The sequence below is a fragment of the Centropristis striata genome, chromosome 23, assembly GCF_030273125.1.
Source record: "Centropristis striata isolate RG_2023a ecotype Rhode Island chromosome 23, C.striata_1.0, whole genome shotgun sequence".
NCBI classification, from domain to species: Eukaryota; Metazoa; Chordata; class Actinopteri; order Perciformes; family Serranidae; genus Centropristis; species Centropristis striata.
In genome coordinates this window covers 19,896,156-19,918,836 of record NC_081539.1, presented here as the reverse complement: position 1 = coordinate 19,918,836, position 22,681 = coordinate 19,896,156, and the positions used below count along the sequence as shown (strand labels likewise).

Here is a 22,681-nt window from a genome sequence, read left to right as displayed (position 1 = left end):
GATGAAGTATTTAAAATACAGGGTAGATACTTCTTTGTCTCTAAAGCTTTGCACAGTTTCATTGCATTCCTAGCAACAAAAATTGTCTCATAAAAGCACTTAGATAACCTGGAGATACAGCAGGTACACACAGATCTTTCCCTGAATAGTACTTTTGCCAGCGTACACTTACACTTCTCTTCAATGTAGGTATGATGTAGTTGTTGTCATGTCAAGTGGCCGGGCTGTCCTCACCTCTGAGCGGTTCTCGCTGATAGTCCAAAGAGCAGTGAAGCTCAACAGGCTGGTCCATCAGGCTTCTGTCCTCCAGAACCAAACAGTGACAGTAAGCTGCAGGGTCAACGTGGGGACTGACGTCACCTTCCTGTGGAGCTTTGGAGACGGATCATCCAGGCTGGGACAGAGCACAGAGCAGCATGTCTTCCATAGGTGAGTTTCACTATTGTTAGTGATTTTTACTTCAATACAAACTTGATTTTCCTCCACTTAGACTTTATTTAACCCTTTATCAGGCAAAGAACTATATTTGGTAACTTCAGGTAATATTTCGAGAAAAAAAGTTGCAAATTTACTAGATTAAAGTGGCATATCTACAAGACAAAAAGTCGCAGATTTAAGAGATTTAAAGTGGCAAATCTACACGAAAAAAGTAGCAGATTTACGATAAAAAAAGTGGGGGAAAAAGCAGCTTTCTTCTCCCAGATTCACCACTTTAACCCTTAATAGGGCACTCATTGAAATACTTGCAAATTCCAAATTTCAACCCTAGAGAATATTGGAGGATATTACAGACTGCTAGAATGTGTAAAAATCTATGAGAAAAAAAGGCGCAGATTTATGAGATTTAAAGTGTTGAATCTAGGGGAAAAAAGCTTCTTTTCCCCCACTTTTTTCTTGTAAATCCGCAACTTTTTCGCACAGATGTGCCACTTTAAATCTCTTAAATCTGCGACTTTTTTTTTCTTGTAGATTTGCCACTTTAATCTAATAAATTTGCAACTTTTTTCTCGAAATATTACCTGAAGTTACCAAATATTGTTCTGTGCCTGATAAAGGGTTAATATTTGTTTTGTTGACATCCTTTTCAGCTTGTCTTTTCATTGCTCTTCAGTTACCTGAAGATCTTACAATGAAAAATATGCTTAAAGAGGAACTTTGGTATTTTTCAACTTGGATCCTATTTTCCCATGTTTTTGTATCTAAGTGACTAATGGGGACAACAATTTTCAAAATTGGTCAATTATTGAGTGAGAGAGCTGTAACTGACAGCCACGAAATGGGCTGCAAGGGCAATTGCGATCCATCACTATTATGTTACGTCCACTAAAAGTGCTTGTTTTTCCTACTGACACGCTCAGGTTGTTATTATAAGTGTCCTACAACATCGTGGAAAGGACCCTACAGAGAAATAAAAATGTTTTCCTTTCCTTTTCGATCTATTTGTTATTGTCTCCAAGTCTCACTCAAAGAGAAGTCTCGTTCTGAAATCTAAATGTCGGGCATTAACAAGTCCCACTTTTGTAACAGCCAACATTTCTCTCTCTCTCTCTCTCTCTCCCTCTCTCTCTCTCTCTCTCTCTCTCTCATCTGCTCTTCAATCTGTAGGAAGTATTCATCTGTTTGTTAAAAATATAGACGGTCATCAAATTCATAGACCTCACCACATTATCAAATCATCTCAGTATTCAGCCACTGAAAATGGTTGAAAAAAGGGCTCTGCTTTTGGTCCTCCAGCACAACAAACTCTTCCTGAGACTGCTCTCCACAACTCACGTTTCCATTGTTGTCCTCCCACAACAATTCACCTCTCACAAGATTTCAATGCAAGACTTTTCCTCTCCTCCTGTAGGGTCCTTTCCATAATGTTGTCAAGCACTTATATTAACAATCTGAGCCTGTCAGTGGCAAAAACATGCGCTTTTAGTTGACATAACGTTAATCTGACAGCGTGCAGTTGCCCCTGCCAGGTGGCTGCAGCGCTCTTACTCAATACTGGACCAATTTCAAATTGTTTTGTCCCTACTAGTATTTTTTGTGCCTGTGTACACTGAGTGCATTTGTTTTACTCTCTGCAGGACAGGAGAGTTCAGGGTGGAAGTACTTGTGTCTAACTTGGTCAGTTCTGCCTCTCTAAGTGGTCACATCTTTGTTGTGGACCGGCCTTGCAAGCCTCCACCAGTGAAAAATATGGGTCCTGTAAAAATTCAGGTACATTTTGTTACCCTCAGCATTAACATGCCTGTACTAAAGTAAAGCTAACAAGATAATGACATTGCTGCCTTCATCATATTCATCTTTTATCCTCTCCTTATCTATCTTCAAGGTGCGAAGATATGAGGAAATCAGTCTGGGGGTGACCTATGAGACAGAAGTCGACTGTGACATTTCACAAGGCCTTCACTACACCTGGACGGTGTTTGACTCTGCAGGACAGGCCTTCCCTTTGCCTCTCGTGGACACACACAGACAGAGCCTCATACTGCCCAGACATCTCCTGCACTATGACACCTACACTGCCATAGCCAGAGTAAGTAGCGTACGAAAACTGCCACGAATCGACACTTAAAGTGGGACCTAGGACTCTTGATGTCCCACTCATGAATATCCTGAATTGAGACTCTAATAGCTTTCACTGCTCCGCAGGTTCAGGTCGTTGGCAGTGTGGTGTACAGTAACTACAGTGTGAGAGTCCAGGTGATACCAAGCTCACCTGTTGCCGTTATTCAGGGCAGTACCAACATCTTCATTAACAACAGGAACACAACCATGGTTACCCTGGATGGGCAGAGATCTTACGACCGAGACTTCCCCATGAACCCAATTAGGTACAGAAATAGTGTAATACATGTATGAAACCTTTAATGGATATAACGTTTGAATCAGGAAAGATTTACTTAAATATGCATTCAATCATTGACTGTGTTTTTTTTTCGCTCCACAGCTTCAGTTGGACATGTAAACCAGTCAGCTCCATCACCAGCTCCTGTTTCCAGCATGACAGTCCCACTTCATCCCCTGAGCTCGTATTTCCTGCCAGTTTCCTGAAACACAACTTTGACCAGTTCCAGTTCACGCTCACCATCCACAGCAATGAGCGTTCAGCTTCATCTGAGTCTTTCCTCACATTAACACCGAATGTGATCGGGTGAGAGTTATAAAAAAATCACTATGTCCCTGAACATCAACAGACAGATGAAGTTCAGATGCTATGAAGTGAATAGAATTTAAAAATATGGGTCATTCTTGTTATGGAGCAACATAACATCATTATAAAAAGGTTAACTTATTTTCTTCTTTCTAATTTTTCAGAAAAATAAACAAGATAGATTTTTCACGTTTTTTTGTTGTTGAATGGACTAATTACTTTACTTCATTATTACTTTATGGATGGACTGGTATATACTGATCGACAAACCTAACAGGCTGGGTAATTTTGAGCTAAATTGCCTCTGAAACTGATACAGATTTAGCTAGCTCATCTTCTACACATAAACAGAACATATTTTTATAACAATATAAAATATGTTTTTGCATTTTTTTTGATTGGTCCATCTGTCTAGACTAGAGCATGTATTATTCTGTTTCTATGTGGTAAGGAAGACATTAATCTATAATTTAAGACCCTTGTTATAAATATCTGACAGATTTTAAATCAAACGTGAGGAAGTCATTTGTGGGGATTAAATTGTATTTAATACAATATATATTTTCAACTATTAAAGAATGTAGTTTACCTTAATAAACAATTCAATTCAATTCAATTGGCTTTATTGGCATGCAAGTTTAGATTCGAAAAAATCCAAAGCATCAAAATTATATATATAACAACATAATATTCATTGATATTTTAATATCAATGTCAATATCAGTGGAAAATGTGGAGAAACAAAATAATTCATTATGTAAACTAAACTATCGGAACGTTTTTATTCCAGGAAGCTGTCAGTTCACTGCCCTCAGTGCCAGGGAGACCAGGTGAACTGGGGTCAGTCCTTCTCTGTCAGCGCGCTGTGTGAAGGCTGTGATATTTCCCCCGAACACATCCAGTACACCTGGAGCCTGTACTTGGTCAATGCATCATCCAAGCCTGTCATAGAAGGTAAAAAAGAAAAATGAGCGCACTCGGAAACTATTATGATTTTATTTTGAAAAAACTTTTCAAAAAATCTTTGAAAATATGAATTAATTTTCTTCTGTTTTATTCTAGTCCCGTTCTGTTACACAGTGGATCTTAGTGCTCCATCCACCATTATGGAAGGTCCTGCCACTTCCCCTCCGGCTCCTGGGACTTCCACCCTTCATCCACCTGCTACAGATGCTTCACAGAACACCCACACTGTCTATACCTCTGCTCCTGTCTCTCTAAATGACAATGCAATGGAAACTAGAAGCAAAAAACTAAATCTAAATGTGAAATCATTTCACACTGCAGGTAAATTGGAAACAAATGTTTTTGTGAATATGCAAAAAAACAACAGCTTTAAGACAGCATTTAAGTCAAGGATATTATTAGGGAAAATCAACAAGAAGTAATGTGCAAGGTCATAGTTACAGTAAAATGGACAGTTCATGAATAATTTAACAGCTTTCCCTCTTTATGTCCAGGAGAGGAGCCCTTTTATCGCCCACTGGGGGACTTCGACCCTCCAAAGCTTTTGTACTCCTCCACTGAATACCCACCATTTTCCTCGGACAACAGTGGCGTCCTACATTCAGAACACTTTGGCCAGAGTGATGTTATCAGTGAATTCCCAATTGAGTCCTCTGCTGACTGGGAGTTTTCTTTCCCCGTCCTAGAGAGTGGTGACTTGGGAGATCAGCTGGGTGAGACAAAACTGAGCTTAAATTTTGGCTATGAAGATCTCTGATCAGACAGCCACACAAAATCAGTCAAAATCCACAAAATCAAACAATTAATTTGTCATTGAATAAAAAATTAAAGGGTGTTTTATTTTAGTTATTCTTAGACATCCATTCTGGTGGAAGCTAAGTGGAGCAACTCAGTGAAGTAAAAACAAAAACAGCTACCAGTGGTAGTGAGTATTTTTACTCAAATATTGTACTCAAGTACAAATCTGAGGTACAGATAGATACAGTGTGCAATCTCTACACCACTGCATTTATTGCAGATTCAGAATAAAAATACAAAATATAACCAATGGGTAAATGTGTGATAAATAATGTATAATTAGTATAACTTATATCACTTTTTTTTAAAATATTAATTTCATTCAATTCAGTTCATTAATGCATCAATAATTACAATACCATTATTATTCTGAAATGACTTTTTCTAAATTTCAAGATTTTAGTGACATTTGTACTTTTACTTATGTAAAATTTTGAATTCAGGACTTTTATGTTGCCAAACAGTGGTGACGCTGCTTGGATCCGAGTTTTTCCACCCCTGCAAACTATGTCTACCAATAAAATCGGCAAAAATGTTGTGACAAAAAGATTGCCCCGCCCCCGTGCAACAAAGCCACAGAGGGCGACGGAGAGGGAGCTGTCAATCAAATACAGTCTGCACACGCCCACACAGTCTAGAGAAGAGGTCTAATCAGGGGAAACAGAAAACACCTGTGAATGTGTGCTGTAGATGTGTAGGTCACCTTTATTATTATGTTTTGGACACTTTGGGGCAGCGGAAAAAACTGTAAACACAACGTTAAAATAGTGAACGTGTTTTATTAACCTGAGTGTAAGTGTAATATTCACTCTTGTAGCTTTGCTTTTGGTCTGCCGAGGGGAACGGCTCTATAGCGGCTAAATGCTCCACCATGTTCGCCAGTTAGTCGCAACATTGTCTGACTGTTAGAATAAACTAGACAGTTGTCTTTCATCATTATGTTCGCTCCATACTATGCTTACAAATTATGCTAATGAAAGCGGTGTGAGTGAACCGAGATAGTTTAGTTTTCGGTTGTAAAACTAAAATGAGCTTAAAGTTGATAAAGGTCAGGAGAGCAAAGGGAATTTCAGTGGTTGTGATAATAGGCCCTTATCTCAGCAGCTATTTGACATTTCATAGCAGGGTAAACACAGGTGTCATTAATAAAATTAATTATGGTCCCGTTCTTTTGTGCTGTTCACCGAAATGGAACACAGCCGTAATTAATATTAATTACAGCTGTATTTACCCTGCAATGACATATCAAAATGGCTCCTGTGAAAAGGGCAGAGCACTTACACTAAGTCATTTTATCCATTGTAATATTAGTTTATTTCTTTTTTTTATTCAACTTTTTTTTGCAACTTTGTATAAATCTAAAGAGTAAAAGTATGTGAAAAATATTTTCCATTTTACAACCAACCCAGAGAAAGTTATGAGGAGAAAAACATTGAAATTCTTCAGTTCTTACCTTCATATGGCTCGTAACTATACTGTGCAAATTCTCTAACAGATTTAGATTATAATGCTCCCTTGGTGAGTGCAGAGGAAGGCGACCCAGGGATTTCAGCAGGGAGACCCACAGGTACGGTACATGTCTGTTGGTTAATAATAGTCACTGGTGTGGGTGGGAGGTTTTGTGTTAATTCTGCGCATATTCACAGGTGTGGATGGTGAGAGCTTCAGCCCAGGAGATGATACAGCGTTTGATCAAGCGTTACATGAAGATGAGGGCAGTAATCTGGTAGATTCTAGGCCATCATTTGTGATCCAGGAGCCAATCCTGCTTGATTTACCTCGAGACCCAATAGACAGAAGCTTGTTTGAGCCTTACACTTACACAGGTATGTTTTTCCAGTAAAGTCGCACACACATACTTCCTCTTTTTATCCACCTATCTCAGCTTTAAGTCATCTTCCTGTTTCTTTCCAGGTATTTCCTCGGATTTGCTCAGCTTCAAACCGTTCAGTCTGAGGCCTGAGAGCAGGTACATGCTGGAGGTCACTGCTAGTAAGTTTTACAACAAAAATTAACACTTTTGCATCAGCACTGAACAATGGCAAAATTAATAGATTGGAACGACAAACATGAATTTGAAATACAGATTATGTACAGTCAAATATAATATAAAGTTATGAAACTGGAACAAAAATCCCTGTTGTTGGATGCAGTTGTCTTTTATCGTTCCTTATAGAAGTGGGCCAGAGAGCTGTTTCTGAACACATTCGCAGCTAACATTACCTGATTGATTACTTGAATTAAGCAGTCATATTTGAGGCTAAATGTATAATTACTGTGATAACAGCAGAAAGGGAAAATGCAGTCATCACAGGAATAATTCTTTCTTGATTTTTCCTCACATTTGCTACAATGCTCTTATATATTGATCTACTTTAAGGGCAAAATCTAATAATTTAATTCCAACTGTTAATTGTCCTGTAAGAATGATGCAGAATAGATGTAATGTTTTTATTTGGACTCAGGACTATCACAGTGATATCTTAGTTTTTTAATGAAATCAATTCTATGTTTGCCCATTATTTATTTTTCAAATGAAAATTGAACGTATGGATCTGGATGCTAATATGATTGTTACCTGTTGTACTCAGAATCTCATGATAGTTTCTTGGGACGGACTCAGCTATTCTTAAAAACCAGCCCTGCTCCTAAAGGAATGATGTGCCAGGTGCAACCAGTCAAAGGAATGGAGTTGTATACACACTTCAGCGTCTTCTGCACCTCAGGGAAAGAGGTATCTCCTGTCTCATGCAGTAAACACACACACACACACACACACACACACTCATTCTCATAATCGTTTTACTTTTATGTCCCTGCAATGCATACTGCCACAGATCGATGTTAATTAAAGCCATTTTGAAGTGGTCTATTTTTTAGTTAATAAAGTTTGAAAATAAAATAAAATTGACTCTTCTTTCTTGTAGAAGTTTTTGTCTTACACTTGTACATTAAATGTATTTTGAGTCTTGAGGAATACTCTTAATCACTGGATTTAAGGGAGATAATATCACTTTATTACTTTTGTGAATGCTTAAAGATGCGAGCACATTAGAGCTTCAAAGATTAGTCAAGTAGTGGTCAACTATTACATTATTCACCAACTATTTTAATCATCTTCTGTCAGCTTTTTTCTTTGTTACCTCATACTTAATTACCCATCCAACTCACTGAGGAAAAAGTAGGTTTCTATAAAAAGAAAATCCTCATAGTTGAATGACACAGAAACAAACACCTTGATAAACTACAAATATATATCTACCTCTTCACCCCAGCTTTGATTTGTTTACACCATTACCTGCATTTCAACCTTCACCTGTTTGTGTGTGTATTTGCTAAAGGACTTACTTTATGAGTACAGCATCAGCGTAGGAGACAGACCTCCCAGGATGCTGTATCAGGGGCGAGACTTCCAGTACTACTTCAGTCTTCCTTCTGGTGACCCCAATGATAACTATAAAGGTTAAAACACATGTACACACACAAACACTGATTTAATTGTACTTTAACTTAACTGAAATGAATGAGGATGCATTATTATGACAACTTATTGCAAATATGACCTTTTCAGTCATTAACGGATTGATTTTTGTACCTGTAGTAACTATTTACACAGAGGTCAGAAGCAGCACATATGGGACATCAACTAAACCCTGTCCTGTCACTGTCCAAGTCCAACCAAGCTTCTTCAGAGACACCTCTTCTAATCTTCATCCTGATCTGGAGCTGTAAGAATCAACATGTCATCACATCACACCAGTATTATGGTTATGGTTATGTTGATGTTACAGGATTATCTTTGGAGCTTACTCTGTGCTATACTATATTATAAGGTGTAATAGTTTCTGCAGACCATATCGACAATTGCACTTAATTAACAAGAACAGTTTTATTTTGATAAAACTGATAATGTATTGAATATGAATAACCAAGCACCACCTTTATAATAGGACATCCATTATTAATTGTTTAAGTTTTAAGTAAGTTTTTCAGTAACTAATCAAATATGCATTAATGGTTGACATGCCCTAAATTAGGGAAAACGTTATCATGTCTGGAGTTGTTTATTTTCACAAGTCATTTGTCATACAGTTTCTACAGATATTGTTGTGTTATTAGTATTGCTTTCATTCCAGTTTAGAGTCAGGTCTGAAGAACCTCTCGTCTCTGGTGCAACATGGAAACAGTATGGAGATTCGTAACTACATCAGTCTCCTCTCAGGCATCCTGAACAGACTCAGCCTGGACACAGAGGCAAACACACTCGCTCAGAGACGCACACGCAGTGTGCTCATTACAACAGTGTGTGAGCTCAAGAGCAGTGAACAGGTATGCATACACAGGCCAAGGCTAAACCTTAAGATTAACAAAACCACTTTTTAAATTTTCAACAAATGTCTTTTATGCTCTTTTCCTGTTTGTCATTGAAAAAGATTTCAACAAACTTGTTACAGCATTTTGATAACATGCTATTTAATCCTAGGCATCAATGGTGGATAAGCTCTACATTCTCAAAAACCTTTTACAAGTTACAAGTCAGGTAGGTGGAAGGCTGCCCCCTTTTTATTGACTTTCACTGACAAAGAGACACAGCTGCATACTGAAAGATGAACATTGTTTCTCATACGTCACTTTATCCTGTTTAGGTGTCATTAGTGAGTGCAAGACAAGTCACAGTTCACGTTCAAGTCATCTCAGAGCAGTTTTCAGAGTCCAGTGGTCCAGTCCGGTTCTATCTGGACCAGAAGACACTCAACACCCTGGTCGCCGTGCTCTCCTACAGCCTGCAAGCTGCTGTCACCCAGCATCACTTCACACCAGAAATGTCCACTAATGCTGACATTACACAGGCAGTAGAATCAGACTTACATGATGAAATACAAGACTCATCCAGAGGTGTTAACGTCAAAAGAAGATTGATTTCAACAAAGCAAGAAGTGCAGCTCGTAGCTGATATTCTGCAGACTGCTTCACATTTAATGCTGGTGAGAAAAGACAATATTGTGTAAATGTACTCATGAACTTTCATGTTTTCATATTTGTACCTCCCATTTATCTCTATCAATCCACTTTTTTTCAGAAGTACATTGTGTCCCATAAGGCCCAGGAGCACAGAGTCAGCACTGGGCTCATAACCTTATACACTACATATCAAAACCAAACCTCCACAGTCATCAGCAGTAGCTCCACCACCTTCTACATGCCAGCCTCCTTGATCGAGCTCCTGTTTGTTCATCGCAGCAAAGAGACTGAGAGCAGAAGGCATCAACCGTGTGTGCTCAGCATGCTGACTGAGCTCACACTCAGCCCTTACACTTGGGCTCACTATCCTGAAAGGGTGAGACTGGCGTAATATGACCACAATTTATGATTCAACAGAAAGGCATGGATCTCATTTTCCTCTGCTGATTTCCAGCTCAGTGGACCAGTGGTTGATCTGAGTCTGTACCAGTGCAGCACAAGGAGAAAGATCCCAGTCCGCTACCTCATTCAGCCCATAAATATCGTGCTGCAACAACCACCAAGAAACGTATGTCGCTGTTTGACTCCTTTTGCACCATATCAGTAAAGTAGAGCACAAGAAGGTGAGTGACAGTGTGATCACATCCCTTTTGCAGGAGAGCTCTGTGCCTGAGTACAACCTTCTGTGCAGTCAGGTCAACTACCACAGCTTCAACATTACCCAGGAGCACTTGCAGCAGGCCATCCAGCTGAGTGTGGTGTTCACAGAACCACTCAATAAGGCTTTTCCCATCATGCTGCTTTTCAGGTAGACTTGCAGTGACGTGGATTGCTGTTATATATCTATTGTCATCTGAAAGACCATAATAATATTCATTTTAATGAGTTTTTAAAGAAAAGGTAAAACCTAGAGTTTCTGTTGTGGCAGAATGTTTGAGAAGCCAACTCCCAGCATGCACCATCTGCAAAGGATTCACCACTGGGAGAGCAACACCACACGCTTCACTCTGCCTCCATCCTACGTCAGTGGTAAGAAAGTTCTTTGTTTCATCTGTCATTTTTCTGCTGTGTCCCTCCTTCTCCCACCGGTCTTGATAAGTAATTTATCATTGGCTGTGGTAGACAGTCAGTGGTTTGATCCATAACCACAGCAACCTACATGTCAAAGTATCCTTGGGCGAGTTACTGAACCCCAAATTGCTCCCAGTGCTACGTTTATTGGTGTGTGAATGAATTCCTGATTGTGGCAGGTGGCACTGTGTAGGGTGGCCTCGGCCATCAGTGTATGAATGTGTGTGTGAATGGGTGAATGAGTGCTGTTTGTAGTTTTAAAGTGCTTTGAGTGGTCGCTAAGACTAGAAAAGTGCTATACAAGTGCAGCCCCTTTACCATTTACCAATTAAAATGCAATATTGCATTTGATTATTAACATTAACTTATCCGTGTTTAAAATTTAAATTTGAAAAGCCTATTTTCTAGGTTTTTGTGAAATGACACAGAAGATTATTAATTTTCAGTTGAACTTTATTTCAGACACATACTAGGTCATCGTACATATTCAAAAATAATACACACTACAATATAAAGATTAGACAACATATAATTGTCCACTTTTCCACGAGGATTAATAATAATTTATCCATTTATCTATCTAATAATAACCTGTTTTTGGAATTTGGAGTAGTTTGTTTATAAACTGGATTGCCAAAATCATAAAAAATCTCTAGCTGCAGGGGTTGGTCACCTGGCCCTGCTGAATGCTGATTTTGGGAAAGGATCCAGACACAAACACCTGAGTAAACAGGTCAGCTACAGTCTCAGAGTGGACAGCAGCCTGTGTTTGTCCTGGGACAGCCACCAGGGGGCCTGGACACACCGCAGCTGCAAGACACAGCAAGCAGACGCAACTACTGCAGTCAACTGCAGGTAATGCACAGATTAAGTTTTTGTGGGCATGAGAACATAATACCTATATTGATAATTCACACAAATGTATAACTACCTGCTTGTTGTTGTTGGCTGTTTGTCTCAGCTGTCACCAGTTGAGGCCGTTGACTGTGGTGCAGCAGCAGATCCAAAGCAGCCATGACACAACCGATCTGGACCCATTTCTAAGGTGACCTCATTCTCCATAGACTTCAATGATGTATTTAACCAGAGGAAACAAAATCTCTGTCATTCCACTTAAACATTAATTGGAATTTGGACAGATTACATCGTCCAGTAGAATACACACAGAATAATTTGAATTTGGGGATCAGTTTTGAATGTAAACCCAGAGCAAAGTTTCTTTCATTGGTGCTGCTGTTAACTAACTGCGAAGTAGACATCCGCTCACTTAGTCATTCTCTTCTCTCTCCCTCTCTGTCACCTCAGTGTGTCCAGTGATCTGACATTGCTGGGTGTGCTGGTGTTGTGTGTGTGCCTGTACATCCCGGGGTTGGAGATGTGTAAGAGAGCAGATGCTGTCTCTGAGGCGAATCAGAGAGTACACTACCTTTCTGACAACTCACCGTGTGACCCATACCTCTATGCTGTTACAATCCACACTGGTCTCTGCTCAGCAGCCTGTATGAGTGCAAAGGTAAGTGTTTTTTTGTTCTGTTTGTTTAACCCAGCAGCAGTTGTCATCATGCTTTCTACCGCACCTAAAAAATGTGATGAATCATATTGAAACTGACATGCAGTATTTAAATGACTGATCATGACAATGAGACTTGTTACATATTATTGTCTTTAAGTACTTTAATACTAGGGCATTCTTGCAGTCATCACTGGGTTAGGTGTTTGTTTCCCTTAAAAATACAGTTGTAATGTGTTTTATATGTGTTTGATGAGGTGTGGTTCATAGATGGATTCATAGAATGTGCTACTGTAAGAGTACATTTAAATTCCTCTTATTTATTAACACTGCAACTTAACTTTTTTCAAACTGTGTAGTTTGATGTTGTCTGTAAAGGAATTTCTTGTTTGTTCTTGTCTAATTTCTGTGTCTCATTGATGTGAATGAGCAGACAATAACACACAGGTAGACCTAAGTTATTTAGATTTAATGATCACACATTTTTAATAGTGTAATGTTGAACCATAATGCAATTGACTGACTTTTACAGTTGACTTTACAAAGCAAAAAGTAGAAATCCACTAAAAGTTGTACGATTCCATGAATCATCATAAACACCATAGCCTGAGTTGAGAACCATGTAGACAACGTCTCCCTTTTCCAGCTGCAGAATGAATGCATTAGACACAGAGACTAAACCAATGTTATCATTTCCATCTCGAGACCTAGTAGTTCTATTGTCATTTTGATACAGTGAAATACTAGTATAAACGTTATACCGGTCATTCGATCCATTAAATCTGAAGTAGTAAGCTCCTCTGACTGGGGCTGTGAAGATACCTGCAACAAAGGAGAAATTCAGTCAGGGAAAAGAACTGTCCTTCGACGTTCTCACTGCTAATGTATATCTGTCAAAAAGTACACAATCAGCCTCAGTTTTTATAAAATTATGGCAAACACTTTGCATCGTAACTGTGAATGAACATTTAAGATTGGATAGAAATCTTTGAATCAGAAATTGAAGACGATATAGAGAAAAATATAGTGATTGGTGCATGTTACAGGATTATAATAAATCCATCATTGAATAAGGCCAATATAATAATTCAAATAAAATCAGTGTGTGCAGGTAAAAGAGCTGAGTACCTGTAGTTGGGCTGTAGGCCTGGCCGATATTGGTGAAGATTTTACTGAACTTTAGTGTGATGTCAGTATTGAAAGGTCCAACTTGTCCTGCGTCAGTCAGACCAACTGAGAACGCCACGTTTAGACGGTCTGAGTGAATGTAGAAGATGCACATAGAGAAAACTTCACTGATGCACAGCTTTGGGATAAAAGTAACATGTATTGTTTAACAAAAATCAAAAAAAAAATCTCATTGACATAATGATATTCAATCATACAGCATGATGACACTGTAGACATTTAAATGCTGATATCCAATAGGTTTTGAATTTAGAAATTGCAACTAACATATTTTAATATTCTATTTATATTTACTAATTGCAAGACAGTAACAGAATCTTAATCATTTTTGATCAGTGCTGCCTATTTTGGCAATTTGATCATATTTAGCAAGCAGTCGTTGGCATGATTAACAGTTGTGTTCAAGACTACTTGGCTGTCATTGGTCGTATTCAATCAGGCATGGTGGGTTCGCAAATAGTGACAGTTTTGACACATTGACAAAAATGTATTTATAAAAAAAGTTTAAAAAGTGAAGCTTTAATAATGGTTTATGCAGCTTACCTGCATTCTCTCTCTTGAGCTCCTCCACCTCGTTTTCACTGGAGTTCATTCTGGCTTCCAACACTGAACACATTTAACATTTTATTGTAAAGTAGTAACATGGTGGCAGTTTTTACATTTTTCATTGATGACTTTGTGATCCTACCTGTAATCTTATTTCTGCTGGCTGTTACTCTAGCCAGAAGATCTGTAATAAAAAATAATAAGTAGATGAATGGTTAAACAAACATGTAACATCATCAATATGTTAAACTCGTTTATGCTGTATCGATTTTATAGATTAAGTTCCCCTTCTCTATTCTCACTTTTCGGAATAACATGGCCGCAATAAACAAAAACATGTAATTTGAACAACACACTCACACTACAGTACACTGTGTCCTGCTGCCCTGAATATTGTCCTTATTTTACCAGTTCCATTTTTACTGTGGACATACCATGATATTTTTATTTTTTATTGGTTTTAATTGACTTACCTGCATTCTCTCTCTTGAGCACCTCCACCTCCTTTTCACTGGAGGTCATTCCGGTCTCCAGCACTGAACACATGTAATATTTTTAGCATAAAATAGAATTATGCTCATCAATTTGGACATTTTTCATTGATTACTTTGTAATCCTACATCTGCTCTCATTGTCACTCATGAATAAGTAGGTTAGTTGAACAGAAAACAGAGACCTCAACCAAAATATAAATGTTTCTGCTGAATCTTTTGACATCATACCTAATCACATCTAAAAGAGGTTTAGACATGTTTTCTACCTCAACATAATCACTTTTAGTCATGGTTTTGCAACTTACCCATGTTCTCTTTCTTGAGCTCCGCCACTGCATTTTCACTGGAATTAATTTTGGCTTCCAAAACTGTGAATATGTTACAAGGTAAACTGTAAACTTCACTTTAATAATGGCCTCACAAATTTAACATTTAGATTTTATAGCTTACCTTTGTTCTCTCTCTGGAGCTCCTTGACCAAATTTTCATTGGAGGCTATTCTGACGTCTAGAACTGTGAAGATATTTAAAAAATATTATAAAGTAGGTTTATGATAGATGTGGTTACATTTTACCCTGGAGCTTGAACAAAAAATAAAACCGACGCAAATATGATTACTTTAAATCTATATATTATAAAAGTAAACCAATGTCAATATTTACCTGCATTCTTGCTTTCACTAGCTGTCAGCCTGGCCTGTGTGGCTGGGTTTAAAGCAGTGAATTAGCTCCATAAGTAATTTGTACCAATGATGGACATTGCATGAATCTGATCACCACAATGTGACTGAAAATCAGTGAGTTTTATGATTTGTGTCACCTGTGTTCTCTTGCTCCAGCTTCTCTATCTTGCTCTTGCTGTTCCTCAGCTCCACCTTTTGTTCGATGGCCATGTCTCTCAGCTCCTTCAGCTCAGCCCAGATGTCAGTGGTGATGCTGGTCTGCCTGCTGCTCTGATCATTGGCTGCTTTGGCACCCTGAACCTCAAACTGAACCTCTTTCTTCCTGTCTTCCCCCTCTGTCTCAGTGATAATATTCCCTCCACTCTCACCCTTTGCCCTCGTCCACTGCAGACAGAGCAGCAACACCAGAGAAACAGCAGCACCCCTCATTCTGAAATGTCTCCTGTTTAGCAAGCAAGACAGTCTGACACGTCTCACTCAGTTCCCGTCTTTATATGCACGTAAAACAGGTCACTGAAGAAGTGTATGAGAAGTAAACAGATGTCTTTGATAACAAACTTGAAAATACCTTCAAATATCCTTGAACACTGAGCTGATTTTAAGGTAAAGAGCAAGTAGTTAGAAAGATTATATTTTAAAACAATTCATAATGCATGTAAAATTTCAATATTTTTAGGCCATGCCGTTGTACAATATATGTATATATATATATACACACATATATATGTTGATACATATATATATATATTCATGTTTTCTCTAAAACGAGACTGTTTCATTCAACCCTTTGATGTGTGTGATCATATCAGTGTGACCAAACATAATATTTTGTATATTTACTCATTAACTTTCATGTTTTCATATTTGTTCCTCCCATTTATCTCTACTATCAATCCACTTTTTTTCAGAAGTACATTGTTTTCCATAAGGCCCAGGAGTCAGGCACAGAGTCAGCACTGGACTCATCACCTTATTGAAACTAACATGCAGTATTTATATAACTGATCATGAATGATCATGACTAAGAAGCTTGTCATTTACATATCATTGTCTTTATCAAAATAAATACTTTTACAGTACTTTGATACTAGGGCATTCTTCCAGTCTTCACTGGGTTAGGTGTTAGTTTCCCTTAAAATTACAGTTGTAATGTGTTTTATATGTGTTTGATGAGGTGTGGTTCATAGATGGACTTATAGAATAATGTTGTGCTACTGTAAGAGTACATTTAAATTCCTCTTATTTATTAATAATGGAACTTAACTTTTTTCAAACTGTGTAGTTTGATGTTGTTGTTCAATGACTTTCTTGTCCTAATTTCTGTCTCGTTGGTGTGAATGAGACGACAAAACACACATACAACTAAGTTATTTAGATTTAATGATCACACATTTTTAATGGTGTAGTGTTGAACCTTATTGCAATTGACTGTGTTTTACATCTGACTTTACAAAGCCAAAAGTAAAAATCCACTAAAAGTGGTACGATTATATGAATCATCAAATACACTGTAGCCTGAGTTGAGAACCATGTAGACCACGTCTCCCTTTTCCAGTTGCAGAACTAATGCATTAGTCACAGTGACAAAACCACGGTCGTCATTTGAATCTTCAGACCTAGTAACTCTCTTGTCATTATGATACAGTGAAATACTGGTATAAAGGTTTCCCCGGCCATCCCATCCAGTAAATCTGAAGTAGTAAGCTCCTCTGACTGGGGCTGTGAAGATACCTGCAACAAAGGAGAAATTCAGTCAGGATAAAGAACTGTCCTTCACACTACTGATGTATATCTTCTGTTAATTCATTAGAAAATTCTTATTGCTGTGGTGAGACTAGATGTACTCATACAGCCGGACTTATTTTTCCTTTTTTTTTAACTCTTTAAGAATTGACACCAAAAAGCATTGGATTTGTTGCCTTCACAAATCCCTGTAAAATAGACTGAAAATAAAGATACAATTATCTACAAGATAGGAACTGCATAATGGGTTTGAAGGTTGTTCTAAGCTAAATTTGCATCGTAACTGTGAACATTTAAGAGAAATCACGGATAGAAATCTTTATATCAGAAATTGAAGACGATATAGAGAAAAATATAGTGATTGGTGCATGTTACAGGATTATAATAATTCCATCATTGAATAAGGCCAATATATTAATTAAAATAAAATTAATATGTGCAGGTAAAAGAGCTGAGTACCTGTAGTTGGGCTGTAGGCCTGGCCGATATTGGTGAAGATTTTACTGAACTTTAGTGTGATTTCAATATTGAAAGGTCCAACTCGTCCTGCATCAGTCAGACCGACTGAGAACACCACCTTTGGACGGTCTGAGTGAATGTAGAAGATGCACAGAGAGAAAACTTCACTGATGCACAGTTTATGGATAAAAGTAGCATGTTTTTTTGTTTTTTTTTAAACTATAAATATATATCTCATTGACATAATGATGTTTGACCACACAGCATGGTGACACTGTAGACATTTAAAAGCTTTGAATTGAATTCAGTAATAGCTAAATAACATTTTCATATTCTCTGCATTATGCTATTCTGAATATGCTCCTTAATTTACCAGTTCTATTTTCACTGCTAACATGATATATTCTGATGTTTGAAGGTTATGTAGGCAGCAAAAATGCCAGAATTTAAAGTACAGTGAGACCTCTGACAGCAGCTCTCCATCTCCCCTTTGTGCTGTTTGCTCAATTGTTTTAAAAACAATTTTAACAGCTAAACAGAAGATAGAAATGTCTTTTTGAAAACATTTGAGGCAAGAAACAGGCAATGCAACAACAGCATGTTGATTAATTTGTGATCAGCACTGCCTGGTTTGACAGCTTGATCACAGTTCATTGACATGATTAACAGCTGCATTCAAAACTACTTGGCTCTCATTGGTTGTTTTTGGTCAGGCATGATGATTTCTTGTAAATGCAATACGGAGAAGGAAGAATATGATTTTTTCACAGATTATCTGTCACATGTATTACTATCAGGAAATTGTGATAGTTTCAGCAAATTTGACACAAATAATATATACTATATATAAAAATAATAATATATATGCTTAATAATAATAATAATAATAATAATAATAATAATAATATATAATGGTTCATGCAGCTTACCTGCATTCTCTCTCTTGAGCTCCTCCACCTCGTTTTCACTGGAGGTCATTCTGGTTTCCAACACTGTGAACACATTTAACATTTTATTGTAAAGTAACATGGTGGCAGTTTTTACATTTTTCATCGATGACTTTGTGATCCTACCTGTGTTCTTATTTTCGCTGGCTGTTACTCTAGCCAGAAGATCTGTAATAAAGAATAAAAGGCAGGTTAATAGTTGAACAAATATGAAACATCTTATAAATATGTCAAACATGTTTATGCTCTATAGATTTAATAGATACCTGCATTCTCTCTCTTGAGTACCTCCACCTCCTTTTCACCAGAATTCATTCTGGTCTCCAACACTGAACACATATAATATTTTTAACATAAAATAAAATCATGCTCATCAATTTAGACATTTTTCATTGATTACTTTGTAATCGTACCTCTGCTCTCATTCTCATGAATAGGAAGGTTAGTTGAAAAAAACAGAGGCAAGACCTCACCCAAATATAAATGTTTCTGCTGAATCTTTTGACTTCACATCTAATCACATCTAAAAGAGATTTACACGTTTTCTACCTCACTATAGTCACTTTTAGTCACAATATGACTGAAAATCTGTGAGTTTTATGATGTGTGTCACCTGTGTTCTCTTGCTCCAGCTTCTCTATCTTGCTCTTGCTGTTCCTCAGCTCCACCTTTTGTTCGATGGCCATGTCTCTCAGCTCCTTCAGCTCAGCCCAGATGTCAGTGGTGATGCTGGTCTGCCTGCTGCTCTGATCATTGGCTGCTTTGGCACCCTGAATCTCAAACTGAACCTCTTTCTTCCTGTCTTCCCCCTCTGTCTCAGTGATAATATTCCCTCCACTCTCACCCTTTGCCCTCGTCCACTGCAGACAGAGCAGCAACACCAGAGAAACAGCAGCACCCCTCATTCTGAAATGTCTCCTGTTTAGCAAGCAAGACAGCCTGACACATCTCACTCAGTTCCCGTCTTTATATGCACGTAAAACAGGTCACTGAAGAAGTGTATGAGAAGTAAACAGATGTCTTTGATAACAAACTTAAAAATACCTTCAAATATCCTTGAACACTGAGCTGATTTTAAGGTAAACAGCAAGTAGTTAGAATGATGTTCTTTTAAAACAATTCATAATGCATGCTTTTAAATCAGCATTGATGTTGAATTAGAGTTGATATGTCTTATTAAAAAAAATCAATATTTTTAGGCTATACTGTGATATGCAATAAATACCTTTATTTTCCCATTTTCTCTAAAACAAAACTATTTTATTCAACCCTTTGATGTGTATGATCATATCAGTGTGACCGTTCTAGCAAACTTATCTGATTTTGAAGGCAACACAGTTTTTATATGAGACTTATAACAAGAGAGCTTTAATTTTGAAATTCCACATCAAAAATATTCTGTTCACAAGGTATTGAACATGGACAAAGTTTCTAAAGAGCCATTGTAAAGGGCAGTATGATGGCACTTAATTCAACTGATTTAGAGCAAGATTATGTATATAAGGGCTTTGAACATTATGGTGGGAATAAATAATAAATTATAATAAACAAAATCATTTTCAAGAAAACCATGGAAAATGGCTAGATATCAGCTCTTAAATTAAACTCTTATGGGCTATTTTTTATTGTCATCATTATATTTTTCCAAACACATGTACCTTTAGTTGTACCAGGCATTAAAATGAACAAGAAATTGAAGACAACAAGGGTGATCTAATAATTTTTTCCATGATTGTTTTTATCATTCTGTCTGTTATGCAAGTCCTTTGCTTGATGGAGAGCCTCTAATGTTTAAACTTTGTTTTTAATAAACTATGATTTAGTCATAAATATATTAGGAGCTGTAGTCCTGTTTGCTGATATCCACTCTCTTCTATCTTCACATGTACTATTATCTGGAACCTGGCCTAAAACAGGTTGGATGTGCAATCAGCCACTTTGCTGTACTTTACAGGTGCACTCACAGAGGAAAAAGCAGAAAACCATTAAAGTTGGTACGATTATCGCTTTGATCCGAAATCATATAGCCTGATTGAAGAACCATGTAGACCACATCTCCCTTTTCCAGTTGTAGAACTAATCCATTAGATATAGAGATATAGGCAGTGTTATCATTTATATCTGAATTCCACATCATTCTTTTGTCATTGTGATAGAGACTAGAACCCAACCTAGCTGAAGAGCGGTTGTCCCACAGGGTGAATCTGAAGAAGTAGGCTCCTCTGACCGGGGCTGTGAAAATGCCTGCATCAGAGAAAAAAAACTGTTGAGTAAACGCTCCACTCAGGTGATTTGTTGTATCAGTTGTGCTTCCGCTTGGTTGGAACAAAAACCTGCAGCTACACTGGCCCTTTCATGGATCTGTTTGCCACCCCTGAATTAATAGATGGTTATTTGTTGATGCTTTAGAAGGCATTAAGGCTGATTTTTGATAAGTAATCTGTTGGAGCTCTTGCCATGGAATTATTTCCTTGACAGAACAATTAAATAAAGGGATGTTTGTTTTATTAGTTTGAATAAGAAAATCCAGAAAGCTTCATACTGTTGAATACTGTATTTCTCTCTGTAGAGATCTTTTATGCACATTTGTGTGAACAATAGGTGAAAGAGCTGAGTACCTGTAGTTGGGCTGTAGGCCTGGCCGATGTTGGTGAAGACTTTACTGAACTTTAGTGTGATGTCAGTATTGAAAGGTCCAACGTTTCCTGCGTCAGTCAGACCGACTGAGAACGCCATCTTTGGACGGTCTGAATATAGAAGATGCACATAGAGAAAACTTCACTGATGCACAGTTTATGAACAAAACTTAAAACATCTTTTGTTTAATAAAATCCTCATTGACATAATGATATTTTATCACAGAGCATTGAACACTGCAGTAATTTGGATGCTGATATCGAACAGGCTTTCGATTTCAGTAGAATCAGTAAAAGCAGAATAACATCTCTTCTGCCTAATTTATTAACAGCTGTCATGAATATTAATGTCACTCTGCATCCTGATGTTCTGAACTTGTTCCTCAGCTTACTAGTTCCAGTTTCACTGCTAACATATTATGACAATATTTATTTTTGATAATGGTTTATGCAGCTTACCTGCATTCTCTCTCTTGAGCTCCTCCACCACGTTTTCACTAGAGTTCATTCTGGCTTCCAACACTGTGAACACATTTATGATTTGAATTGTAATATAATATTATGGTCATCAGTTTTTACATTTTTCATTGATGACTTTGTGATCTCACCTGTGTTCTAATTTTATGTTTCATATTTCACCATTATGTTCAACTTGTTTCTGCTCAATAGATTTTATAAATTAATTGTACTCATCTTTTCTCATTTTTGGACAAAACTCTGCAAGAGCTTTACACTAAAACATGTATGTTCCATTCTCACTGCAAACATCATTAATTTTCAACTGTGTTTATGCAGCTTACCTGCATTCTCTCTCTTGAGCTCTTTCACCTCGTTTTCACTGGAGATCATTCTGGCTTCCAACACTGAACATATGTAGAATTATGGTCATAACTTTTCACATTTTTTATTTATTATTTATTTACTTGCACTTATTGTGGCCCCCAATACTGAAAAAAAACATTAAAGGTTTTCCTATAAAATATTAGTCATGTCCTTAGTCTTATCTTAGTCACACTAAGTATATTCTCATTGAATTACACTCGGCCCATGTATTGTGCCAAATTTCACATTTAGATTTTGAAGCTTACCTATGTTCTCTCTCTGGAGCTCCTTGACCAAATTTTCACTGCTGTTCATTCTGGCCTCTAAAACTGAAAACACATTGACCTTTTTTTAAAATTGTAAAGTAGCTTTTTCACCAAAAGGTTTTTATACAAATCTTAGATCTTAATCCCACTACACATATTCAGTACACACTCTGAACTTTATAGGTGTAGTTAGGTTTTACTCTGGAGCCAATCAAATCAGGAAACATCACAAACATCAATTAATATACTTTCACTAGCTGTCAGCCTGGCCTGTGTGGCTGGGTTTAAAGAAAGAAATTAGTCCCATATTTAATTTGTACTAATAATGAACATTGCATTAATCTGAACGGAACAATATGACTGAAAATCAGTGAGTTTTATGATTTGTGTCACCTGTGTTCTCTTGCTCCAGCTTCTCTATCTTGCTCTTGCTGTTCCTCAGCTCC

The 22,681-nt window shown here is 37.4% G+C and overlaps 1 protein-coding gene across 1 annotated transcript in view; it reads left to right on the top strand.

The window, feature by feature from the left end:
- LOC131962437 (polycystin-1-like protein 1) overlaps positions 1-22,681 on the top strand; it is a 37,401-nt gene that overhangs the window by 4,526 nt on the left and 10,194 nt on the right. Inside the window, exons 7-31 of the mRNA XM_059327439.1 lie at positions 190-429; positions 2,076-2,208; positions 2,324-2,527; positions 2,644-2,825; positions 2,942-3,145; positions 3,936-4,099; positions 4,208-4,258; positions 4,606-4,824; positions 6,197-6,280; positions 6,405-6,476; positions 6,556-6,735; positions 6,824-6,901; positions 7,501-7,643; positions 8,251-8,371; positions 8,511-8,637; positions 9,046-9,238; positions 9,393-9,449; positions 9,556-9,894; positions 9,990-10,247; positions 10,326-10,439; positions 10,528-10,679; positions 10,800-10,900; positions 11,599-11,797; positions 11,904-11,987; positions 12,248-12,455. Coding sequence (XP_059183422.1) covers positions 190-429; positions 2,076-2,208; positions 2,324-2,527; positions 2,644-2,825; positions 2,942-3,145; positions 3,936-4,099; positions 4,208-4,258; positions 4,606-4,824; positions 6,197-6,280; positions 6,405-6,476; positions 6,556-6,735; positions 6,824-6,901; positions 7,501-7,643; positions 8,251-8,371; positions 8,511-8,637; positions 9,046-9,238; positions 9,393-9,449; positions 9,556-9,894; positions 9,990-10,247; positions 10,326-10,439; positions 10,528-10,679; positions 10,800-10,900; positions 11,599-11,797; positions 11,904-11,987; positions 12,248-12,455 — 3,907 coding nt within the window. The remainder of the gene's footprint in view (positions 1-189; positions 430-2,075; positions 2,209-2,323; positions 2,528-2,643; positions 2,826-2,941; positions 3,146-3,935; positions 4,100-4,207; positions 4,259-4,605; positions 4,825-6,196; positions 6,281-6,404; positions 6,477-6,555; positions 6,736-6,823; positions 6,902-7,500; positions 7,644-8,250; positions 8,372-8,510; positions 8,638-9,045; positions 9,239-9,392; positions 9,450-9,555; positions 9,895-9,989; positions 10,248-10,325; positions 10,440-10,527; positions 10,680-10,799; positions 10,901-11,598; positions 11,798-11,903; positions 11,988-12,247; positions 12,456-22,681) is intronic.